The sequence below is a fragment of the Hypanus sabinus genome, chromosome X1 (assembly GCF_030144855.1).
Source record: "Hypanus sabinus isolate sHypSab1 chromosome X1, sHypSab1.hap1, whole genome shotgun sequence".
NCBI classification, from domain to species: Eukaryota; Metazoa; Chordata; class Chondrichthyes; order Myliobatiformes; family Dasyatidae; genus Hypanus; species Hypanus sabinus.
The window spans coordinates 16,729,861-16,749,886 of NC_082738.1; the positions used below are offsets into that span (position 1 = coordinate 16,729,861).

General features: G+C 42.8%; 1 protein-coding gene across 6 annotated transcripts in view; it reads left to right on the top strand.

Moving 5' to 3' along the window:
* wnt1 (wingless-type MMTV integration site family, member 1) overlaps positions 1–19,224 on the top strand; it is a 30,958-nt gene extending 11,734 nt beyond the window's left edge. The window contains exons 1-5 of one of the 6 annotated variants that reach the window (XM_059955958.1): positions 858–1,490; positions 1,642–1,740; positions 1,881–2,134; positions 3,975–4,240; positions 18,362–19,224. In XM_059955958.1, the coding sequence (XP_059811941.1) occupies positions 1,649–1,740; positions 1,881–2,134; positions 3,975–4,240; positions 18,362–18,850 (1,101 nt within the window). In that variant the 5' untranslated portion in view covers positions 858–1,490; positions 1,642–1,648 and the 3' untranslated portion in view covers positions 18,851–19,224. Of the gene's footprint in view, positions 1–857; positions 1,491–1,641; positions 1,741–1,880; positions 2,135–3,974; positions 4,241–18,361 lie in introns of those variants that run through there. The other 5 variants (XM_059955959.1, XM_059955961.1, XM_059955960.1 and 2 more) reach the window with 5 other exon arrangements.
* Positions 19,225–20,026: the final 802 nt, after the last annotated feature.

Genomic DNA, 20,026 nt, shown 5'->3' on the forward strand with positions numbered 1-20,026 from the left:
GAGAAAAACTAAATAGCTGGCCCACGCTTCAGCATTGCTCCGACGGGCCGAGAGCGCCACCCCGAGGTCAACTACAATCGAAAATCAGCTTAACGCAGAGCCAAACTGATGCTACCCATTTCTTGCTTCTTTCGAATTCCTCGGCGGCAATAAATAATTGTCTCCCGCTAATTTGAGGGAAAGTCGAGGGTTTGGCAAATATTGACGATGCAATTTGTATTAAATAGAACAATAAATCACAGCTTCTGTTTCTAAAGTGAACTGCTCACCAATGCAGTCAACTTCAGCACACTTGGTTCAGTGTTAATACACTTCAATGTATTATTAAATAATATTCGGGAATTCTACCAGGAATCGTCTTCACATTCTGACAGCTGAACATTTAGTTAAATACTCCATTGATCATCTTTTTTGTTTTTAAAAAAAGTCCTTTCTGGCTGTGGAGACCAGGGAGGAAAGTCAAGCGGGATGATAACGGTTAAAGACGAAAGAATTGGGTATCTACGATTTAAAGAATCTCTGCACTTTCGCTGAACCTATCTACAACTTTAATTCAAATCCAAATCATCGACCTGAACTGAGACAAACCAAGAGAGATATTATAAAATGTCTACTAGTTTTATCATACGTATCTGCAATGCCAGTTTTTTTTTTGAAAATGAGTTTGAAAAGCAGAAATCAATCAACTTTAGTCCAGATAAATTGGACTACAATATCTCATATATAAATATATCGCAGCAGTCACAGTAAAAACGATTCCTCCCTGATTAATATTTTGGGTTTAACTGAGGGGTGGTAGGAGGCGGGAATGGTTTCCTTATTTGTTTTCCTTTTAAATATGAATATATTCAGCTGAAGATAGCCCTGAAAGAAACGCGAGCTTTTCGGGCTCGGACACACTGAGGGCGACCTTCAGCAATCTTCACTGTTCAGCCAAAGGAAAACGCGAAGCTGCGGCAGAGGCGTCCGGAATCATTTAAGTCTCAAGATCTGTCGGCGATTCCCAACGTATAACAGACGCAGTTTGAAAATGCTCTTGATAAACAATGTAGGAAGCAACGCCAGAAACGATTCCTTTCGACGCGCATCTTCTCATTGTGCCCTGGTTATCTGAAGATCAGATTCAAAGATATATTTTTCTCGAAGAAACGTTTGTCTCGCTGTGGGAATAAATGAGGCTGATTGCTACAGAATTGTTTCAGTTACATAGCAGTAGCTTATTGCAGTTGCCCGAAAGTTATTGAACAATAGGAGTGAAGTGGTCTTACATGGACATTAACCGTTTTAATCTGCTGTCTTTCAACTAGTGGATGATGGACAGATTGATGGAAAGCTCTTGCGTCCCATCTCGCAGGCAATAGGGGAAAGAATGTGTCGCGTTTCTACCATTGTTCCTCTAAACTCGGAGGCTTGCCGACACTTTTTTTTAAAGCTCTTTATGCAAACTTATAAGCGCCGGGACGTCCCAGTTATGAGGCGCCTGTGACCAGGTTGGAGAGGGCGCGCCAAAAGCTACCTGTTCCCCTTAAGTTTACCTCCGAAACGTAATTATTTTGGGGGAGGGGAGGGGAACGGCAACTAACTTAATCCATATTATATATGCTGTAAATATATATTTACTTTATGATCATTCCTAACCAGCAGCATCATGAAATTAGTTCTGGGATTCAAGACTCTGTGGTTTCTGGCGTTCTCTTCACTTTCCCACACACTGGCAGTAAATAACAGTGGGAGATGGTGGTAAGTTTTGACCAATATTAGTCGTCAGTGAAAACAATTTAGCGCCTCTTTAACAGGGGTAAAACAGGTGCGAAGTTATTAAATAATGATGGGAATCGAAAACATTGAGGTTGTTTATTCTGTTCATTGTTTTATTTCAGGGGAATTGTAAACATTGCGTCTTCTTCGAACCTATTGATCGACTCGAAATATGTCCAACTGGTCTTGGATCCAAGCTTGCAGCTGCTGAGCAGAAAGCAGAGGAAACTGATCCGGCAGAACCCGGGCATATTGCACAGTATCACAGGAGGGCTGCAGAACGCCATCAGAGAGTGCAAATGGCAATTCCGCAGTCGACGCTGGAACTGTCCAACATCTCAAACTCCTAACGTCTTCGGCAAAATCGTTAACCGAGGTAGGCTCTCTTAGACGAGAATGAGAATATTTAATCCTGACAGGTGTCAACCAGGGGTACTCCAGCATTAGATCGCAACAGGCGAATTTCATATGGAAGTACTAGTCAAACCACCTCAAATCGCCCTAACCCTCAGTATCACCGGGTCACTCTGACGAGTGCAGCCTAGACTTGATCGAGAGGAAGACCCTGATCGGTATACTTATAATAAAAAAGAAAACACTAGAGATATTCAGCAGGCCGGGCAGCATCTGTGGAGAGAGAAACAGACGCAATGTTTCAGGTTGATGAGCATTTCCATCATGTTTTGTGTTTTGTGTTAACTGTTTTGGATATAATCCAAGCCAGTCTAGTGTAGCCCGGTTCCCTATAGAAACTCTGATCCCACTAACGAGGTTACCCTGTGCACCAGGTGTGAAAGCAGATGTAGATGAGGACAACGGGCTCTCATTGATACACAAGCTGGGTCCATAGCGAAATCCCAAACAGAAGAAGCGATTGTTGTACCCAAACTCTTCCTGAACCATATGAGCGCCCTATCTGAGAAGAGTCTGCCTAAGCCTGTCTAGGCTGGGAGTTCAGGGAACACCGATCCAGTATACTCGGTTCATATGAGACCGATCGGAAAGAGGTCTGATTTCGTGTAATGACCTGATTTATGTACTTGCCCAAGTTAAAGTTTCTTTTAACGCACAAACCCAGTTATTACCCGGCTTGGGACTAGATTTGAAACGAAGCAGATTCGCTTTCCAGAGACACCCCTGGTCTTGGGGCATGTCCTGAAGTCAAATGGAGAAACTGAAATGCCAGGAGCTGCCACCTCAACAATCACAATTAAATCAAAATCCACTTGGTTATTAATGTTCCCTCTTCAACTAGGTGATCCTCTTAGAGTTGGTATTAGGGAGGTTTCCAACCTGATCCTAGTGCAGGGAAAGGGTCTGTCATTGAAAGCAGAGAGCGCTGGAAGCACACGGGATGTGCACAGGAGCTGAACTTTTATAGTTTGGAATTTCCAACCTCGCATTCCTGTTTGTTGCGAATCAATATCAACACCCAAGCTGGAAGGGTGAAACGGCCGCTCTGGGATCTGATACCGAGCAGATTGATTTGGGTGAAGGTTAGTTTTCATCTTCACATTGTTTGTGGAGCAAAGACACACTCCTCAACCAGAGTCTCGAAAAACTACCCTGCACTTACTGGAAGCGCCGGTTCCAAGATTCGGAACACTGTTTGGGATTAGTGCCTGGGCTTCTGTTAAACCCACCCGTTCAACAGTTTTACACAAAGTTTGACTCACTTTTAGTTTAGAACTCTAGCCAGGCTTCTTTCTGCTTCCAATTCCCGCATTCTTTGGTTCTCGCTGTTGCTTTTTCTGCATCTCCCTTTCTACCCCTTTCTCCGTTTTCCGCTTTTTCGCGTTGTCTCCCTAATTTGCTGGTGAATTTCGCCCCTCCGGTTCTCCAGAGTTATGCTTGGTTCTCAGGCTCTCAACCATTCACTCCATGTGGCGCCTGTCAGGTTTTTCCTGCATTTCCGTACGCATTTCGCACTTTCAACCTCAGTTTAGTTCTTCCAGAGCCCAACGGCTGTGCGCCTCCCCGCTTTTCTGCGTCCAGTATTGCGCCAAGCTCGCTCGCTGCGCCGTTCCCAGTCGGAGGTTCTTGCTCTCGGTTTCACCTTCTCTCTCTCCATTGCTTTGCTTGCCTCCTGACCCTGGTTCCGGCCTTCAATTTTTCCTTCTCCCCCGCCACATCTTAAAGTTAATCCATTCTCTGGTCGTCTCTTTCTAATTCTTGGTACTTTCTCTAACGTCTTCAATCCCTGTCCTCCCCTGCAGGCTGCCGGGAGACGGCCTTCATTTTCGCGCTGACCAGTGCGGCAGTGACTCATTCGGTATCTCGCTCGTGTTCCGAGGGCTCCATTGAGTCGTGTACGTGCGATTACCGACGGCGGGGACCCGGCGGACCAGACTGGCACTGGGGTGGGTGCAGTGACAACATTGATTTCGGCCGCGTCTTTGGCCGCGAGTTCGTGGACTCAAGCGAAAGGGGACGAGACCTGCGCTATCTGACCAACCTGCACAACAACGAGGCTGGCAGACTGGTAACGATTACATGATTTCAGTGCATGAAATACGGCAATAGAGTACGTCAGTAACAGAATGAGCGGGGTGAAGTGTGTTTGCAAAACTAAAAACGGATAACTTTAGGAATGATCCTCTCTTCCAACATTCCAGTTATATTCCCTAACAGGAATTTCCAGCATTTTTAATTGGAAAATTGTCAGGTTGGACGTTCGTTGAACTGCCGTCAAAATAGAAACATGACGTAGGACTTTTAACTTTTACCAGCAAAAGCAACGTGTTGTAGATTATGGAAATGTGAAATAAAGAAAGAAACGTTATAATACTCAGGGGTCAGCCAGGATCTGCGGAGAGGAGAAATAGAGTTTCTGATCCAGATCAACGAGTTTTCTTTGAAATGTGGATAAGTTTTAGGTGGCAGACAAGGGTGAGGGTGGAGGGAACACAGGGGTGGAGCTTAGGCGGGACTGCAGGACAAGAGGTGGGAGTGCCTGCTGAGGGAGAGAGAGTGGTGAAGGTGCGTTAATCGCAGCTCCTCTGTCTGGGAAAGGTGTAAATAAAAGATGCAAAAGAATGGGAGAGAGAACAAAATAAAGCAGGAACTGTGGGGTACAAAACTGTGGGCCTCTGCGGGAAATCTGAAATTAAATAGAATATTAGAAATATCCAACAGAGCATCTGTGGAAAGTTAAAAAAAAAGTTTTTCAGTTTGATGATGATTCATCAGAACTGACCAGTTCTGGTATATACTGGAAAGGCTGGTTATCTGCAATTGCTGAGTTGGCTGTTGATTAGATTGTTGTAACATGCCTATTCAAAATACTGTTCCTTCCACTGGGTATCATTGGAGAAGTATTAGAAACCAAAGAAAGGGGTCAGAGTGGGAATGTGGTGAAGAATTAAAGGGATGGGTGACACATTTGTCAACTACAGTTGAGGGGAAGTTCTGTGTCATCCTTGTGCAGTGGGCAGAGGTGTTCAATATGCATCCATTCAAGAGATGTGAGCTTTGCAGGCTGAGCCAGCATTTTGTGCCTATCCCTAGTTGCCCTGAAAAGGAGGTAGTGAGCTGCCTTCTTGAACCACTGCAGTCCCTGAAGTGTGAGGAGGGAGTTCCAGCATTGGTGAAGGAATAGTCGGAGTGGTGTGTAGCTTGGAAGGCAACGTCCAGGGGTGGTGTTTGCCAATGTAGAGGAGACTACCTCATGAGCACCAAGTATAAAAGTAGTAAAAGTGACAAGTTCTTCACCTGAAAGTTCTGTTTTAACCCTTGGATGGTGGAAAGTGAAGAGGTGAAAGGGCAGCTGTTGCATCCTGTGTGAGGTGAGAATGGGAATAGATATTGGCGGAGATAGAAAGGAGTCATAGAGGAGTGGGTCCTTTGGAATACTGAAAGGGGAGGTGAATGTTACAGAACATATTCCATTGGATGTGGAGGTTGGTGGGGTGGAAGATGATGATCAGCCCTTGCTCTGGATGAGAGCAAAAATGTGGGAGGTGGAGCAGAGGCTTGTCAACCCTGGCAGAGGAAGGAACAGTGTGGGCATGTCTCCATCAGAACAGACGGGACAGAGACAGAAGAAGGGAATGGAATCCTTACAGGAAGCAGGGTGGCAGGAGGTTACCACAGTCACCCTGGGCCTTACAGTCAGAACAGCAGTAAGTATATTTTTAATTTGTCAGGTTTTTTGGATATATTTAATTCAAATTACATCATTACCAAATAATAATGCTAATATTGGGTGTCACTCTTTGTCTGTGAGGTCGCAAGGTCTTTAGTACTGGCACAATTAGCATGTGGGTGGAGTGAAGGTGAGGGACTGCTCATGGGACATCCCAGATGCGCTGCTGCCAAATTCTACCAAGCAGCTGTGAATGGAGCATTGGATAAGCCAGCCCATGATGCTGACTGGTCTCTACTGGCAACATTCCCCTCTCCCTCTTGTCCCAGAGGCAATGGACATATTCTTAACTAAGGCTCACATTGTCATTTGGTGGTGCTGATCCTGAATGAACAATCTTCGTAAAATTGGACGTGGGTTAAAATTGATCCGCCGGCTCCCAGGTTCCCCCTTGGCCAGCTGCACCATAAGTTGATCATTGATGCCAAGGGTATTCCATTTCAAATAAGCACTTGTTGTGGGGAAAGCTTTTTGAATGACATTGCTCAAAATATCAGGCAGCTGCAGAGGGAAACGGTGAATGGGCCAGATCATTGTTTTCAACCAATGTACGAAGTTGACTGACTTAAACTGAGCCCTGCAGAGAAAGAGATGTTCCCCATTAGCAATGTACTCCACTTATTTCTCAAATGGCCCAAGTAGTTTTGTTGCTACTCTGTTGTAGCAATTTGGACAGAGCCAGCACCCACCCACAGCACTAATGAAAATAGGTATATCACATCTTTTGGTGACATTAATTGAATGGTAACTTAGCTGGCAGATTAGGAAAATCTGAAATAAAGTAGAAAATGCTCAAAATACTCTGCGGGTCAGGGAGAGAAAACACTGACTGAATCTCCTCTTTCCCAGTTCTGACTGTGTTTCTCTCCACTGATGCTATCTAACCTGCTGAGTGTTTGTAACATCTGTTCTTATTACAGATTTTCAACATCTGCTGTTTTGTTATGATTTGCAGATTGGGAGAAACTCCCACTTTTTTTGTTTTGAATGGCATCAGATCATCTTTTACATAAACAGGAACAGGCAGATCGTACCATTAAGGTCACACCTCAAACTATACTTTATTAGAGTGGCGTCATTGTGTTTGACACCTCGATAAGACATAAGACATAGGAGCAGAATTACGCCATTTGGCCCATCAAGTTTTCGCCACCATTCAATCATGGCTGATTTATTTTCCTTCTCAACCTTCTCCATCCTGCTTTCTCCCTTTGAAACCCTTACTAATTAAGTACCTTTCAACATCCGCTTTAAATATACCCAAAGACTTGGCCTCCACAGCCACCTGTGGCAATGCATTCCACAGATTCACCATCCTCTGGCTAAGGGAATTCCTCTTCATCTCTGATCTAAAGAGGTATCCTTCTATTCTGGTTCTAGGTACTCTCGCTAATGGAAACATCCTCTGTCCAGGCTTTTCAATTTCTTAATTTTTATACTATTCCAGCTTCACAATTTATGTCACAAAGACAAACCTGGTAACGTTCCCAAATGATCTACTACTTGGAATATTTTAAAATTCTGGTGGAGCCAGTGGGATCCCCATCTCTTCGCTAATGAAATACTTCAGATGAGTTCAGATGTCAATAAGGCAATGTGGTCAGAGATCAAAATGGTAAGAAGACCTATAAGTAGCTGAGGTCCCCCATATTTGGAAGTCAATCACAAATCCAGAATTACAGAGAAATGGCTTTGATTAGAGAGGAGAGATTCCCATCTATCTTTATTAACTCAAAGGAAGTCAATCATTTGCCTGTACACCACGGAGCCTCAGACATACTTAGAAAGGTCAGTGTGCCTTGTCGGTAATTTGAGACTACATTAAATTACAAACAAGAGCAATCTTCATGAGGGCTGCTCCTCCACCCCAAGTCTTTCCAGGTCTTGAGGTCCCAGGAGCCCCCAATTTCAATGTCTTCCCTAGAAAACATTGCTCACATCTCTTCTTATGCAGTTGGCTCTGTGTTCTTATCTTGTGGGAAATTAGGTTAATTATGGAATCTTGACAACTTGGGCTTTAAATGTGTCACCTTCCTCAGTATTCCTTGCCAGGGTTTTCTCAAATTACATTTTTAATTGGTACAGTCACAGCATTAAATCCCAACCCATGATTTGACAACAGTTTGCCCAGACAACTGCAATCCAGGTACAAGAAATGGGATAAAACTATTATCTTGGTACATTAGAAGCTTGTTGGGTGGGTATGTATTATGAGAGTTGAGAAAAGAGAGAACTGCTCTGGAGCTTTTTGAAGTTAAGACCAAGTTACTTACATGGAGGGGCATCTATTTAGAACAGAGGTGAGGAGGAATTTCTTTAGCTAGAGGGTGGTGAATCTGTGGAGGCCAAGTCATTGGGTATGTTTAAGGCGGAGATTGATAGGTATTTAATTAGTCAGTGTGTGAAAGCTTCCAGGGAGAAGGCAGCAGAATAGAGTTGAGAGGGAAAATGGATCAGCCATGATGAAATGGTGGAGCAGACTCGATGGGCTGAATGGCTTAATTCTGTTCCCTACTTTTTATGGTCTTATGATAGCAAAAAATGTTCAATTGCCATCAATAACATATTTCACATTGACAGGAACAGTACTAAATCACTCATTAGAAAAGTTCACTCTCTGATGGCATTGATGCCAGGTGATCTGCTGCCAGTGGTTGGGTTTGCATGATGTGATGTAATATGAAGTGTTCCATTCCAGTTCTGAGGTGTTTAAATAAGCAAAGCCTACCCTTTTAAAACCATATCATTCTAACGCAAGGTCCAAAATGGAGTCAGGACATGGTTAATTGGTAGGGAAAGTCCAGAGGCTTGCAGCTGAGTTTCTAGCACCAGGTCAAAAGAAACCAAAGCAACTTTACAAAATACCCATACCTATTTTAACATGAAGAGAGTTTGTAAAATGTCATTCTGTCCTTTAAGGCTAGACAATTTTAAGTGGCAATAGATGATATCATTAAGCATTCAGCAGCCATGAGTTTATTGAACATTTATTTGTAGAAAAGTGCCAAACTGCACAAACAGGAATGGTCTTGTTTTTAGGGGGTCACTATATCTGAATTTTTTTTACTTTTTCTTTGTAAAATGTGACCTAAGTACTTGAAAGTGACATGAACATAGTGACAAATGAAGAATTAATGGAACCTTGGTCAATGGCAAGATCTGAAGCAATGTGTGGATTAAGAAAGAAAGAGAAATAGAGGGGTTTCTAGAACAAAGATTGAAGAAAAAAATATGTTTGGGCAATCAGTTGACTAAATCATGTGAGGAATTTGTAAACCAATTTAATATATTAAAAAAAAACCTTAGACTTTAAACACCAAGACAAGGAAAGCAAGGTGCAGAAAGTAACTTTAGGAATTGGCAGGTAGAAGAAAAGAAGCAAAGGGGCCTGAAAGAAAATAAAAGCATTGAAATGTAAAAGCAGCAATGAAACAGGTGGCAAACTGCACAGAATGTTTCCCAGGGCACAGAAATGTAAATCCGAGCTTGTAACCGTGAGCTGAGCTGCAAGTACAAAAAGTGCAGAGTGAAGGACGAGAGAGAAAAAAAGCAGAGAAACTGAAAACAACACACACAAAGTGCTGGGGGAATTAATAGCATGTGAAGCAAACTGAACTTATTGAAAAGTGGCTTCTGTGATGCCAGAGATCTCAGGAGGAACACACACAAAATGCTGGTGGAACACAGCAGGCCAGGCAGCATCTATAGGGAGAAGCGCCGAGACCCTTCGTCAGGACTAACAGAAAGGAAAGATAGTAAGAGATTTGAAAGTGGGGGGAGGGGGAAATGTGAAATGATAGGAGGAGACCAGAGGGGGTGGGGTGAAGCTGAGAGCTGGAAAGGTGATTGGTAAAAGCGATACAGAGCTGGAGAAGGGAAAGGATCATGGGACGGGAGGCCTTGGGAGAAAGAAAGGGGGAGGGGAGCACCAGAGGGAGATGGAGAACAGGCAGAGTGATGGGCAGAGAGAGAGAAAAAAAACAAACAACAAACAAACAGGGATGAGGTAAGAAGGGTAGGAGGGGCATTAACGGAAGTTAGAGAAGTCAATGCTCATGCCATCATAAAACCAAAGTGGTCAGTTAAAGAGGAGAAAGATCACACCATTTAACCTAGACAGGTTGCAATATAACTCAAAAAAGAGGAAAGGAAATGTGTCAAGACACAAGTTGAATTAGATGATAAAAGAGAAAGCAAACAGATTACAATCAAAGTTAAAAATGAGAAGTAAACAGGTTAAAGAGGACAAAATAAACAAGTCACAATGGAGATTAACAAACAGAAGAAGTAAATTAGCTATACTAGAAGCTGAAGCAGTTGTTAATGAACAGATCACAAGTCAGAGCAAACAGAAAATAAACATGTCACAATTTAGTCGAAAGAGGAAAGAGATTACAACAATGATGAGAAAGAAATTAGTCGAAATTAATTGAATGAAAAGAAAAGCAACTCACAAACATGGGAACATAGAGGTACAAGAGGAAGCATACATGGGTCACAAAAATGGTTAAAAGGGAGAGAGAAACAATGTTAAATGAGGTTAAATGAAGAAGAAAATAAAGTGCACAATGGAATTTAGAGAAGAGAAAGTAAACAGATCATTATAGAAGTGAAAAGAGGACAAACTAGGTCATCCTGGAGGTTAAAGATGAGCTAGTAAATAGGCCACAAGGGTGATTCAAGTGGAGAAAGTCAACAGGTGACAATAGGAGGGTTAGGTTGGTTAAAGCAGAAAAAAGGACATTGAAGATAAAGCAGATAAAGTAAAGATGACAACAGATGAAAGAGAAGCTAAATAGGTTATAAATGAGTTTAACAGAGGAGAAATTTAATAGCTCTCAATAGAGTTTAAATCAGCAGAAAGTACAGTAGAGTTTAAAAGAAAGAAAACAACACAACCACAAGCAAGATTAAGGAGAAGAAAACAAAGAAGTCACAATAAAAGTTAAAAGGGAACATTTTACAGGGTCGTAATATATGTTATAGGAAGGTACATGGGGCAAAGTGGAATTTAAAGAGCAGGAAGTAACCCACTCACAAATGAGGATAAAGCCAGAGAAAATACACAAGTCACATTATAGTTTAAAAGAGGAAAAAGACAGGAGGGCTCAGAGGAGACTGAAGGCTCACATTAAAGGGTAGGAAACCAGAAGGCTGAGTTTGATCATTTGGCGGTCTCCTGCAGTGAGACAGGACATACTAGGGAATAGAAGCATTCAGCACATAAATGGAGCATAGAATCCAATAACCTTGTAGCAACACAGAAGGAGGACATTCAGCCCACTCTTTGCATGCTGGCTTCAATAAGAGCCATTCCATCAGTCCCATTTTCCTTCTCATTTTCCTGTAGCACTGCAGTTTATTTTCTCACATGCAGCTAACAAAGTTCCCCTTGACTCTTTTTGCTATTAATCTGCACCAAGGAAGAATTTACAAGAGCCAGTTAAGCTACCAGCACGTAGGAGGAACCCAGAGTACCCACGCGGTCACAGGGAGAACGGACAAACTCCACACAGTCAACGTCTAAGGTCAGGATCGAACCCAGATCTCTGGAGCTCTGAGTTCTGTGTAATGGAGCTCACAACTCCAATGGTAGAGCCTGGGTATTGGAGAAGTGGTGGTTGGAGTAAGTTCCCAAGGTGGAGATTGTTGTAGAGTGTTACCTTTCCTGGCTGAGAAACTTGAGGATTCAATAGTAGCTCAGTATCAATAAGAACCCTCGATTTACATTTCAAGGATGACATAGAAAGCACTTGGTTGCAGCCTGGTAAATGGCATGACAAGAATGAATATCACAACAAGATGTAAGTGTATCTTTATATGAATTCTATGCAATAATGAGACTTATGGTATATGAATTATCTGGATATATTAGCAGATCAGCATGTCTCTCAAGGCATTGTTGTACATGTAATTGGTAAGATTCCAAACTTTGATAGAAACAGTTAGTCTTCCTAAACAACCCAGCATTAGCAACCATTTCCACTTTAGCATAAGATATTTTTTGCGAGCAGCAACATTATTTGAGACGTCGATTTAGTAATTATATACACAGGATCAAAGGTTTGCTCTACCATTGAAAATTGGGCCGGATTGTACTGCCTGTGTTTCTGAAGAGAAACCCTGGCAAGTGAGTTCCAGTCTTGCTTGAAGCTGCTCTAGGTCCGGCAGAAGCTGTATTATGGCAGTTGCTACCACTCTGCTTCATTGCTGAATACATCAAACGTTGAGGCTGACTTTGGTTGGACACTCCACTGGGGATTCCACCTCTTCAATCTATCATCATCACATCTAGTGTGGCATTGCAGAGCCTGATCATTTCAATGGCGTATTCTCGATGGTGACAACAGGAAAGATAAGCATCTTTTTAAAATACTTTCACTTAATTTTTACTGATTTGTAATTGTCTAGTATTTTTAATTGCATTTTTGCACCAACTTTAAGCCTTTAAAATCTTTGAACATTAGGGATATTCAAAGTCTGCAAAAGAAAACGTGCTCAGCTTTGGTAGGAGGAAGTGCAGCACCAGCTCCAGTCAACAAGATCAGGGGCAGGGCCTCAGCACACACAGCTGCTTGAGGTTTAGCTCAGGTTTGACACTTGACCTCTGGTGCGAGAATAAGGCCAACACTTTATCTGCCTGCTGAAGGGTCTCGGCCCAAAGCGTCGACTGTACTCTTTTCCATGGACGGTGCCCGGTCTGCTGAGTTCCTCCAGCATTTTGTGTGTGTCGCTTCGATTTCCAGCATCTCCAGATTTTCTCTTGTTTGTGACTTTATCTGCCTCAGTGACTCCTGGCTAGAGTTCAAGTTCAGCAAAACCTCTCCCATTTGGAGTATCCGTTTGTACAGAAATGAAATACACAACATCTAATACTAGTAGTCAAGAAGCTAAAATCTTCAGATTATGGAAATCTGAAATGAAAACAGAAGATGTTGGAAAATGTTCAAAGGGTCAGGCAGAGAGAAAGAGTTCAGATTCCAAGTCACGTATCATCAGAAGATAGAAATTAAACACAATTTTAACATTACAAAGAAGGGTGGAGAGAATAAAAGTAATCATGATTATATGTCAAGACCAAAAGATACTGAATGATAAAACTGCTGGTGGTGCTTGGTAATGCAGGTGATCTGGACGGAGGAGAGGGTGAAGCAGAATTGAGGGATGCTGATGGAAACCAGTGTTAATAAGTGCAAAGCACTGCAGTGTCTAAAAAGAGAATGTTGGAAATACTGAGCAGGTCAGGCGCTCTGTAAGAAATTAATGTATCAAACATTACAAGTTGATGACCTTTCAACAGAGCTGAGCAGCTTTGATGTAGGTCGGAAATGCTGCCTATGTTACCTAAGGCATTGGTCAGATTGCACTTGGAGTATTGTGAGCAAGTTTGGGCCCGTTATCGAAGAAAAGATGAACTGGGGAGAGTCCAGAGGAGGTTCATGAGAATGATTCTGGGGGATGAAAGGGTTACTCACTGGAGTTTAGAAGAATGAGGAGGGGATCTCATTGAAACCTATCAAATACTGAAAGGCCTAGACAGAGTAGACGTGGAGGGGATGTTTCCTATGGTGGGGGAGTCTAGGACCAGAGGGCACAGACTCAGATTAGAAATATGTCAATTTAGAACAGAGATGAGGAGGAATTTCTTTAGCCAAAACATAGTGGAATTCAATGCCACAGATAGCTGTGGAGACCAAGTCATAGGGTGTATTTAAAGCAGAGGCCGATAGGTTCTTGATTAGTCAGGGGATCAAATGTTACAGGGAAAAGTCAAAAGAATGGGGTTGAAAGAGAAAATAAATCAGCCTTAATAGAATGGCGGAGCAGACTTGATGGGCTGAGTGGACTAATTCTGCTCCTAAGTCTTACATCTTATGAAACTGCCACATTCAATGCTGAGTAAGGAAGCAACTGGAAACTCGATTACCTTTTCACTCAGATTATGACACCATTACTTCCAAGGCATCTTCTTTTATTCCCTAACTGTAGTTTTCCCTCCGAGGTTTTCTATTTAATTTCCTGCTCGTCTGCTCTTACTCCCACCCAGAACAAAGATAGGGTTCCTCTTGCATTTATTCTCCACCCAACAGCCTCCAAATTCAATGGATTATCCTAAGTGATCTCCACCACTTTCAACATAATGCTGCTACATCCCTTCCACTCTCTGCTAACTTCCAACATTCCAGAGGAACCACTCGCTCCATAACTTCTTAGCTCAGTTATTAATTTTCAACAACACACTCTCCTCTTCTCTTTGAATCATAGAGCACTGTAGCACAGAAACAGGCACTTCAGGTCACCTAGCCTGTACAAACCTGGTCTTCAGGACGTTAGGAGCGTTTGCTGGCGGTAGAGCTTTGACACAGTAACTTTCATTCCCTGCAAGTGTGGCTTCTATCAGAGGAATATAAGTGGAACGGCACAGATCCCTCCAATTTGTAATGACCAGTGCACGCAAAAATCTGGTTGCACAATTTTTTTTTGCCCGATTACAGGAAAGGGAAATGTGATTGTGTACAACTGTGAAGTATACTTAACATGCCAACCTTTTGTGTCCAGTTTATATTCCTTTTTGCGCTAGTAGCAAAAGATGTGTGCACACACACACGCACACCTTAGAGGGAACATTGCCTCAATGGGTTGTTGATATCAGGTATGAAGCTGAACTGGTCTCCCAGCAGACTAATTTATTATACTGTTACAGGTGTCCACTTCATATCATTCCCTCCTCACAATAGTTCAGTAAGATCCTGATTGTCTGACTTGGTATTTCAACCTTACATCCAGAGAATTGATCAATGTTTTAACTGAACCTTAAAAGAAAAACATTTCTTTATTGGTAAGTTAAAAACTTCCAGAGTAAACTGAATGTAGATATTGCTTTCTTGAGGACATACTATACGTTGTCATCTGTTCCTTCACACCCAATTAATTTACATTTTGTGTACCACTGGTTTGGGGAGGGAGGGAGGGAGGGAGAGAGAGAGTCCCCAGCAGCAGATTGGCTCAGTCTTTAGATTGTTAAAATAACAAAAGGACCATAAGCTGTAGGAGCAGAGCAGTAGTAGGCCATTTTGTCCATCGAATCTACTCCACCATTCATTTATGGCTGATTATTTTTTTCAAACCTTGGTGGGGGGTGGTGGCATTTCAAAAAAGAAAGACATAGAATAAAAATGGTAAAACCAATGGAGAATACTAAAGGCATATGAAAACAGCAAAGTAGCCATTGGGGTCAGTAAAGAACAACATGCAATGAAATTGCTTCAAGTAGTTTTATTGATAATTATCTTTGTTGTCATCATGCTTTTCTCCAATCTGAAGATGTATTATTAGCTCTGTGGGTTATCCTATCCTTCTATTGCAATTTCAGTGGGAGATCATTGACCTTAGAGTTAAAAGCACAATGAATCATTTTGTTTCCTTGACTGGGGGTTGTGTGATCTTTCAGTGATGTTTCAATGGGAGTTTAGACCATCTCTATGGAGAATCATACCCCAAGTCTGTAGGACCTTAAAGATGTAAAATCAAAACACACAAATTATAACCTATGTGATTTGATCTTGCACCTAAGATATTCAGTGTTCAAAATACCCCTCACTTCATAACAGAAACAGAGAATTATTCATATCATAAACTACTAACAAAATCAGCACTCCAGATTGCAGAGAAATGCACTTGTTTTTAGAACCACGCACAGCCACCACAAATAAGAACACATGATGTACTATATGGTTCCTTAAGCCTGCATTGCATAGATGATCTGACTGCTGGCCTCGGACTTCCAGCCTGTTCCCCACAACCGAGAATTCCAAAGATTCACAACTATTTGAGAGAAGAAATGTGTCCTTGTCTGCATGTTAAATGGGCAATCCCTTATTCTGTAATTTGTTTTGGCTGGCAGCTTGTTTGTTCAGTAATCTGAAGACTATGGTGTTAAGGAAGGTTACAAAGATAGGGGTATCAGAGTGGTTAAATTACTGGACCAGGATCCAGAGACCTGAACCATTGATCTTGTGACACAAGTTCTGGGGAACTTAAGTTCAAGTAATTAGATACATCTGGAATAAGAAATCATGACTATGAAACCACTGGATTGTCATAAAAATCTATTTGGGGCAATGATGTCTTTCAGAGAAGCAAATCTGCTATGATTACTTGGTTTGGCCAATCTGTGACACCCCATACCTTCTAAAATGGCATGGCTGTGATTCTGTTAACCCCAACAGTCTCTGCCATTAACAATTCTCTGTTGCTTTTGGATGGATTTTGAACACAGAATATCTTAGGGGCCTGGCCAAGCCACAATGTTTAAACACTGACCATCCCAGCAATTCTCACTTCCCTTGAAAGAGTAAAATCAATGCGTGGTAAAATCGTTGTCTTGGCCATGTGCAAAGTTGATCCAATTTCCCATGAAAGTGTAATAGAATTTCCAGGGTAATAGAATCATTGCATTACAAAGAGAGGCAATTCAGCCCATCGAAGCCCCGATGTCTCTCTGTAAGTGCAACCCCATCAGTCCTATTCCATTCCCAATAATCCCATACATTTCTTTCCTCCAGGTGCTTCCTGAACACGATGATTGAACCTGCTTTAGCTGACCTTTCAGGCAGTGACTACTTGCTTCATGAAAACAGTTTTATTTCTCATGTCATCCTGTGTATCTCACCAGTTATCTTTTGTTCTTGACCACATGCCTGAAGCATTATGCACTTTTCCGGACCCCAGACGATTTTTGAACAGACCCATGCAAGTAGAACTGCACCTAAGGCTCTGTATGCTTCTGATGGGTCACGATATATATGAGTTGAATAGCCATTTATACATCTTGGAGTTTGAAATTCAACTCATAGATGTGTACGGTAGTGAGTCTCCCTCAGCAGAGAGTTTATTAAGTAGTAGACCGAGATTTAAGGATTGGTGGGGATTTGACAAAAAAAATCTATCTTAAACAGAGGAAAGTGAGGTCTGGAAGGCACTGCATGAAATTCTCACCACTTTTAAAAAGGTACCTTGATGGATATCTCAGAAATTGTAAATGGTAGGCTCAGGAGCCTGAATCGGGACACACTAAACCGTAGATGCTGGAATCTAGAGCAAAACAAATCAAAATGCTCGAGGAACAGGGCAGGTCAGCCAACTCCATTGGAGGGAAATGGACAGTCGACATTTTAGGTTGAGATCCTTCACTAGTTGTCCAGATGAAGGGTCTCGACCCAAAACATTGACTTTCCATTTCCTTCGACACGTGCTGCCTGATCTGCTGAGATCCGCAATGCCCACTGCGTGTTGCTTTAAATATTTGATTAGCAGTTCTGGTAGTTTTTAATCCATCGAATCTGGTCAATGTTAATCGGGAATGACCAAAAATGCAGTCTTTTGATAGCCTCCCACTTTTCAAAGCTAGCATCCACAACCCACAAAATCACCCATAATAACTTCTCAATACTTTTACACTCAGTGTTGTCCAATCCATCGAGTGAATACAGGTTAAAGCACAAATCTCTCTCTCTCTCACACACACTCACACTCACACACACACACACATACACACACTCACACTCACTCACACACACACACACTCACACTCACTCACACACACTCACACACACATACACACACACTCACACATACACAAACACTCACACACTCACACTCACTCACACACACTCACACACACATACACACACACTCACACATACACAAACACTCACACACACACACACACACACACTCACACACACATACACACACACTCACACACACACACACATACACAAACACTCACACACTCACACACACTCACACACACACACAATATGCACATAGACAGGCAGATAAACACACACAGATACGCGCACGGACACGCATACACATAGGTCCACGCCGCACAATACACAAAACAGGTGCAGGAAGCATCCCATCAGTTCAACGTTTAATATTAGAAATTACTTCCCAAAGGTTGTCCCCCTGGCCAAAATTTGGAGATCGTGGACCGGAACTGGTTTATTATGGTCACGCGAAACAAGATACGTGAAAAACGTTTTTTTTTGTGTGTGTTGTTTTCTGTTACAATTACCTCATTCGTTACTAGCCCAGGAGCAAGAGTTGTAGGCCAGTAGGATGCAGAGTGCATTGCAACTGTTTATCGAGACTCTCAGACTGCGCCTGTTGTATTGGACATCTCACTACGCCAGTATTACGTTCAGGATACGTCTCATTATCCACGGTACTTATCTCACTCCGGTGTCACTTCGCCGAAAGTGGTTATTTGTATTTTTAAGATGTATTCGTTAGTGTGGAAGTAACCCCTCCTCTGTCTCAAATGGGCTGCAACCACAACAGTTGAGACAATGTCCTCCGATATCCTGGCTAGGCTTCATTAATAGTAAGTTTATAACTTTTTCCAATAGCAACATGTTTACCTATACTGATCGGTATTTATCAATTTCACAGACAGTCCATGCCGAGATGAGACAGGAATGTAAGTGCCATGGAATGTCTGGCTCTTGCACGGTTAAAACCTGTTGGATGCGGCTCCCCACCTTTCGGACAGTGGGTGACTTGCTAAAAGACCGGTTTGACGGCGCCTCCCGTGTGACCTATAGCAACAAAGGCAGTAACCGCGCCTCCTGGGCAGACATGCGGCACCTGGAACCCGAGAACCCTGCTCACAAGCCACACTCTCCCCAGGACCTGGTCTACTTCGAGAAGTCACCCAACTTCTGTACAGCCAACAGCAAAATGGGCACCACAGGTACCAGGGGCCGAGTCTGCAATAACACCTCGCTGGGCTTGGACGGCTGCGACTTGTTGTGCTGTGGGAGGGGATTCCGTACTCTGACCAAAAGAGTCACCGAGAGATGTCACTGTACTTTCCATTGGTGCTGCCACGTCAGCTGCCTGAACTGCACGACCACACAGACTCTGCACGAGTGCGTCTGAGCGCCAGGGCGCCGTCTTCTGGAGGTCTGGCAACAGGAGCACAGGTTGACTCAGTCACGGGGACATCTGGAGGCAGTAGGGCGGGATACAATAAAGGGGCCTTTCTCCGGAGCAGTAAACGACTCATCGCCAAGAAAAGCTACCAGTAATAGATAGGTACTTCAAGGAGACCCTTGGTTCGTAAAGATTCGCTCAGTGCGTCTAGGATAAACACAAATGTTGCATCAGGCAACGCAACTTAGTAAGGTTTGAGACTGTCCACTAAAAAATTACTCCTCAGGACGCGAACCTGTTGGGGACTTGTGCCATACCCTCTTCCTCTCCCCAAAATAAAACATTGTACAAAGATATCTATATTAAACTTATAATTTATTGCTAGGTGTCCTTTTCGTTTCTTTCAGTGTAAGTTACTGATTTAGCGTCCAGGAAACAACACATTTCAATGGAACTGAAGCTTCCCCCCCCCCCCCTAGAAAACATCGCCTATTGCTGTCTGTGTCATTTTAGTGGCGTGCTTCACCTGTCGGAAACAAAGTAGCGTAGAATAGGACATAGAACGGCACAGATCCTTCAGCCCGCGATGTTGTGCCGATCTTTTAAGAGTAGGGAAGTTCAATATCTCTCGACATGGCAAAGGCAGTGGTGAATACAACACAGCAGTGGGAGATATAAACAGGGGCAGCATCCGCCAAAAGCGAATGCGAGCCCGGGCACTGAACAGCCTACAAGAGGTCGGCACAGTCAGCTTGGTGGTTTCGGGCGTGTGGGTCATCCAGAAACCTCAAAACTAAAACATTAGTCGCCAAAACTCTGCTTTTTAAAAGTAGAAAGCCATGCCTGGCATATTTAATACATGCCTGGCAATTTGCAGAATTCTTTATTGGAGCTTTTAATGAATTTTCGCGATCAGTAGAGTAAGCATCAGATTTCCGGCCCGCCCCACCTTTGCCAGTGTCTCATTTGACCTTGGACTTGACAAAAGTTGTTGACTGTACTGGGGCCGCCGTTCCTGATTCTGGCTTTGAGAGGTCTTTTCTGTCCTTGCGTTTTCGTGCAAACAGAAGCGCGTACCGCTGAACGCAAAATCTACCACGAACAAGCTTTATAAATAGTCACTTCGATGTTTGGAACTGTTGCTTTAAAATAAATAAATAAATATCTATTCTTCCGTGTACC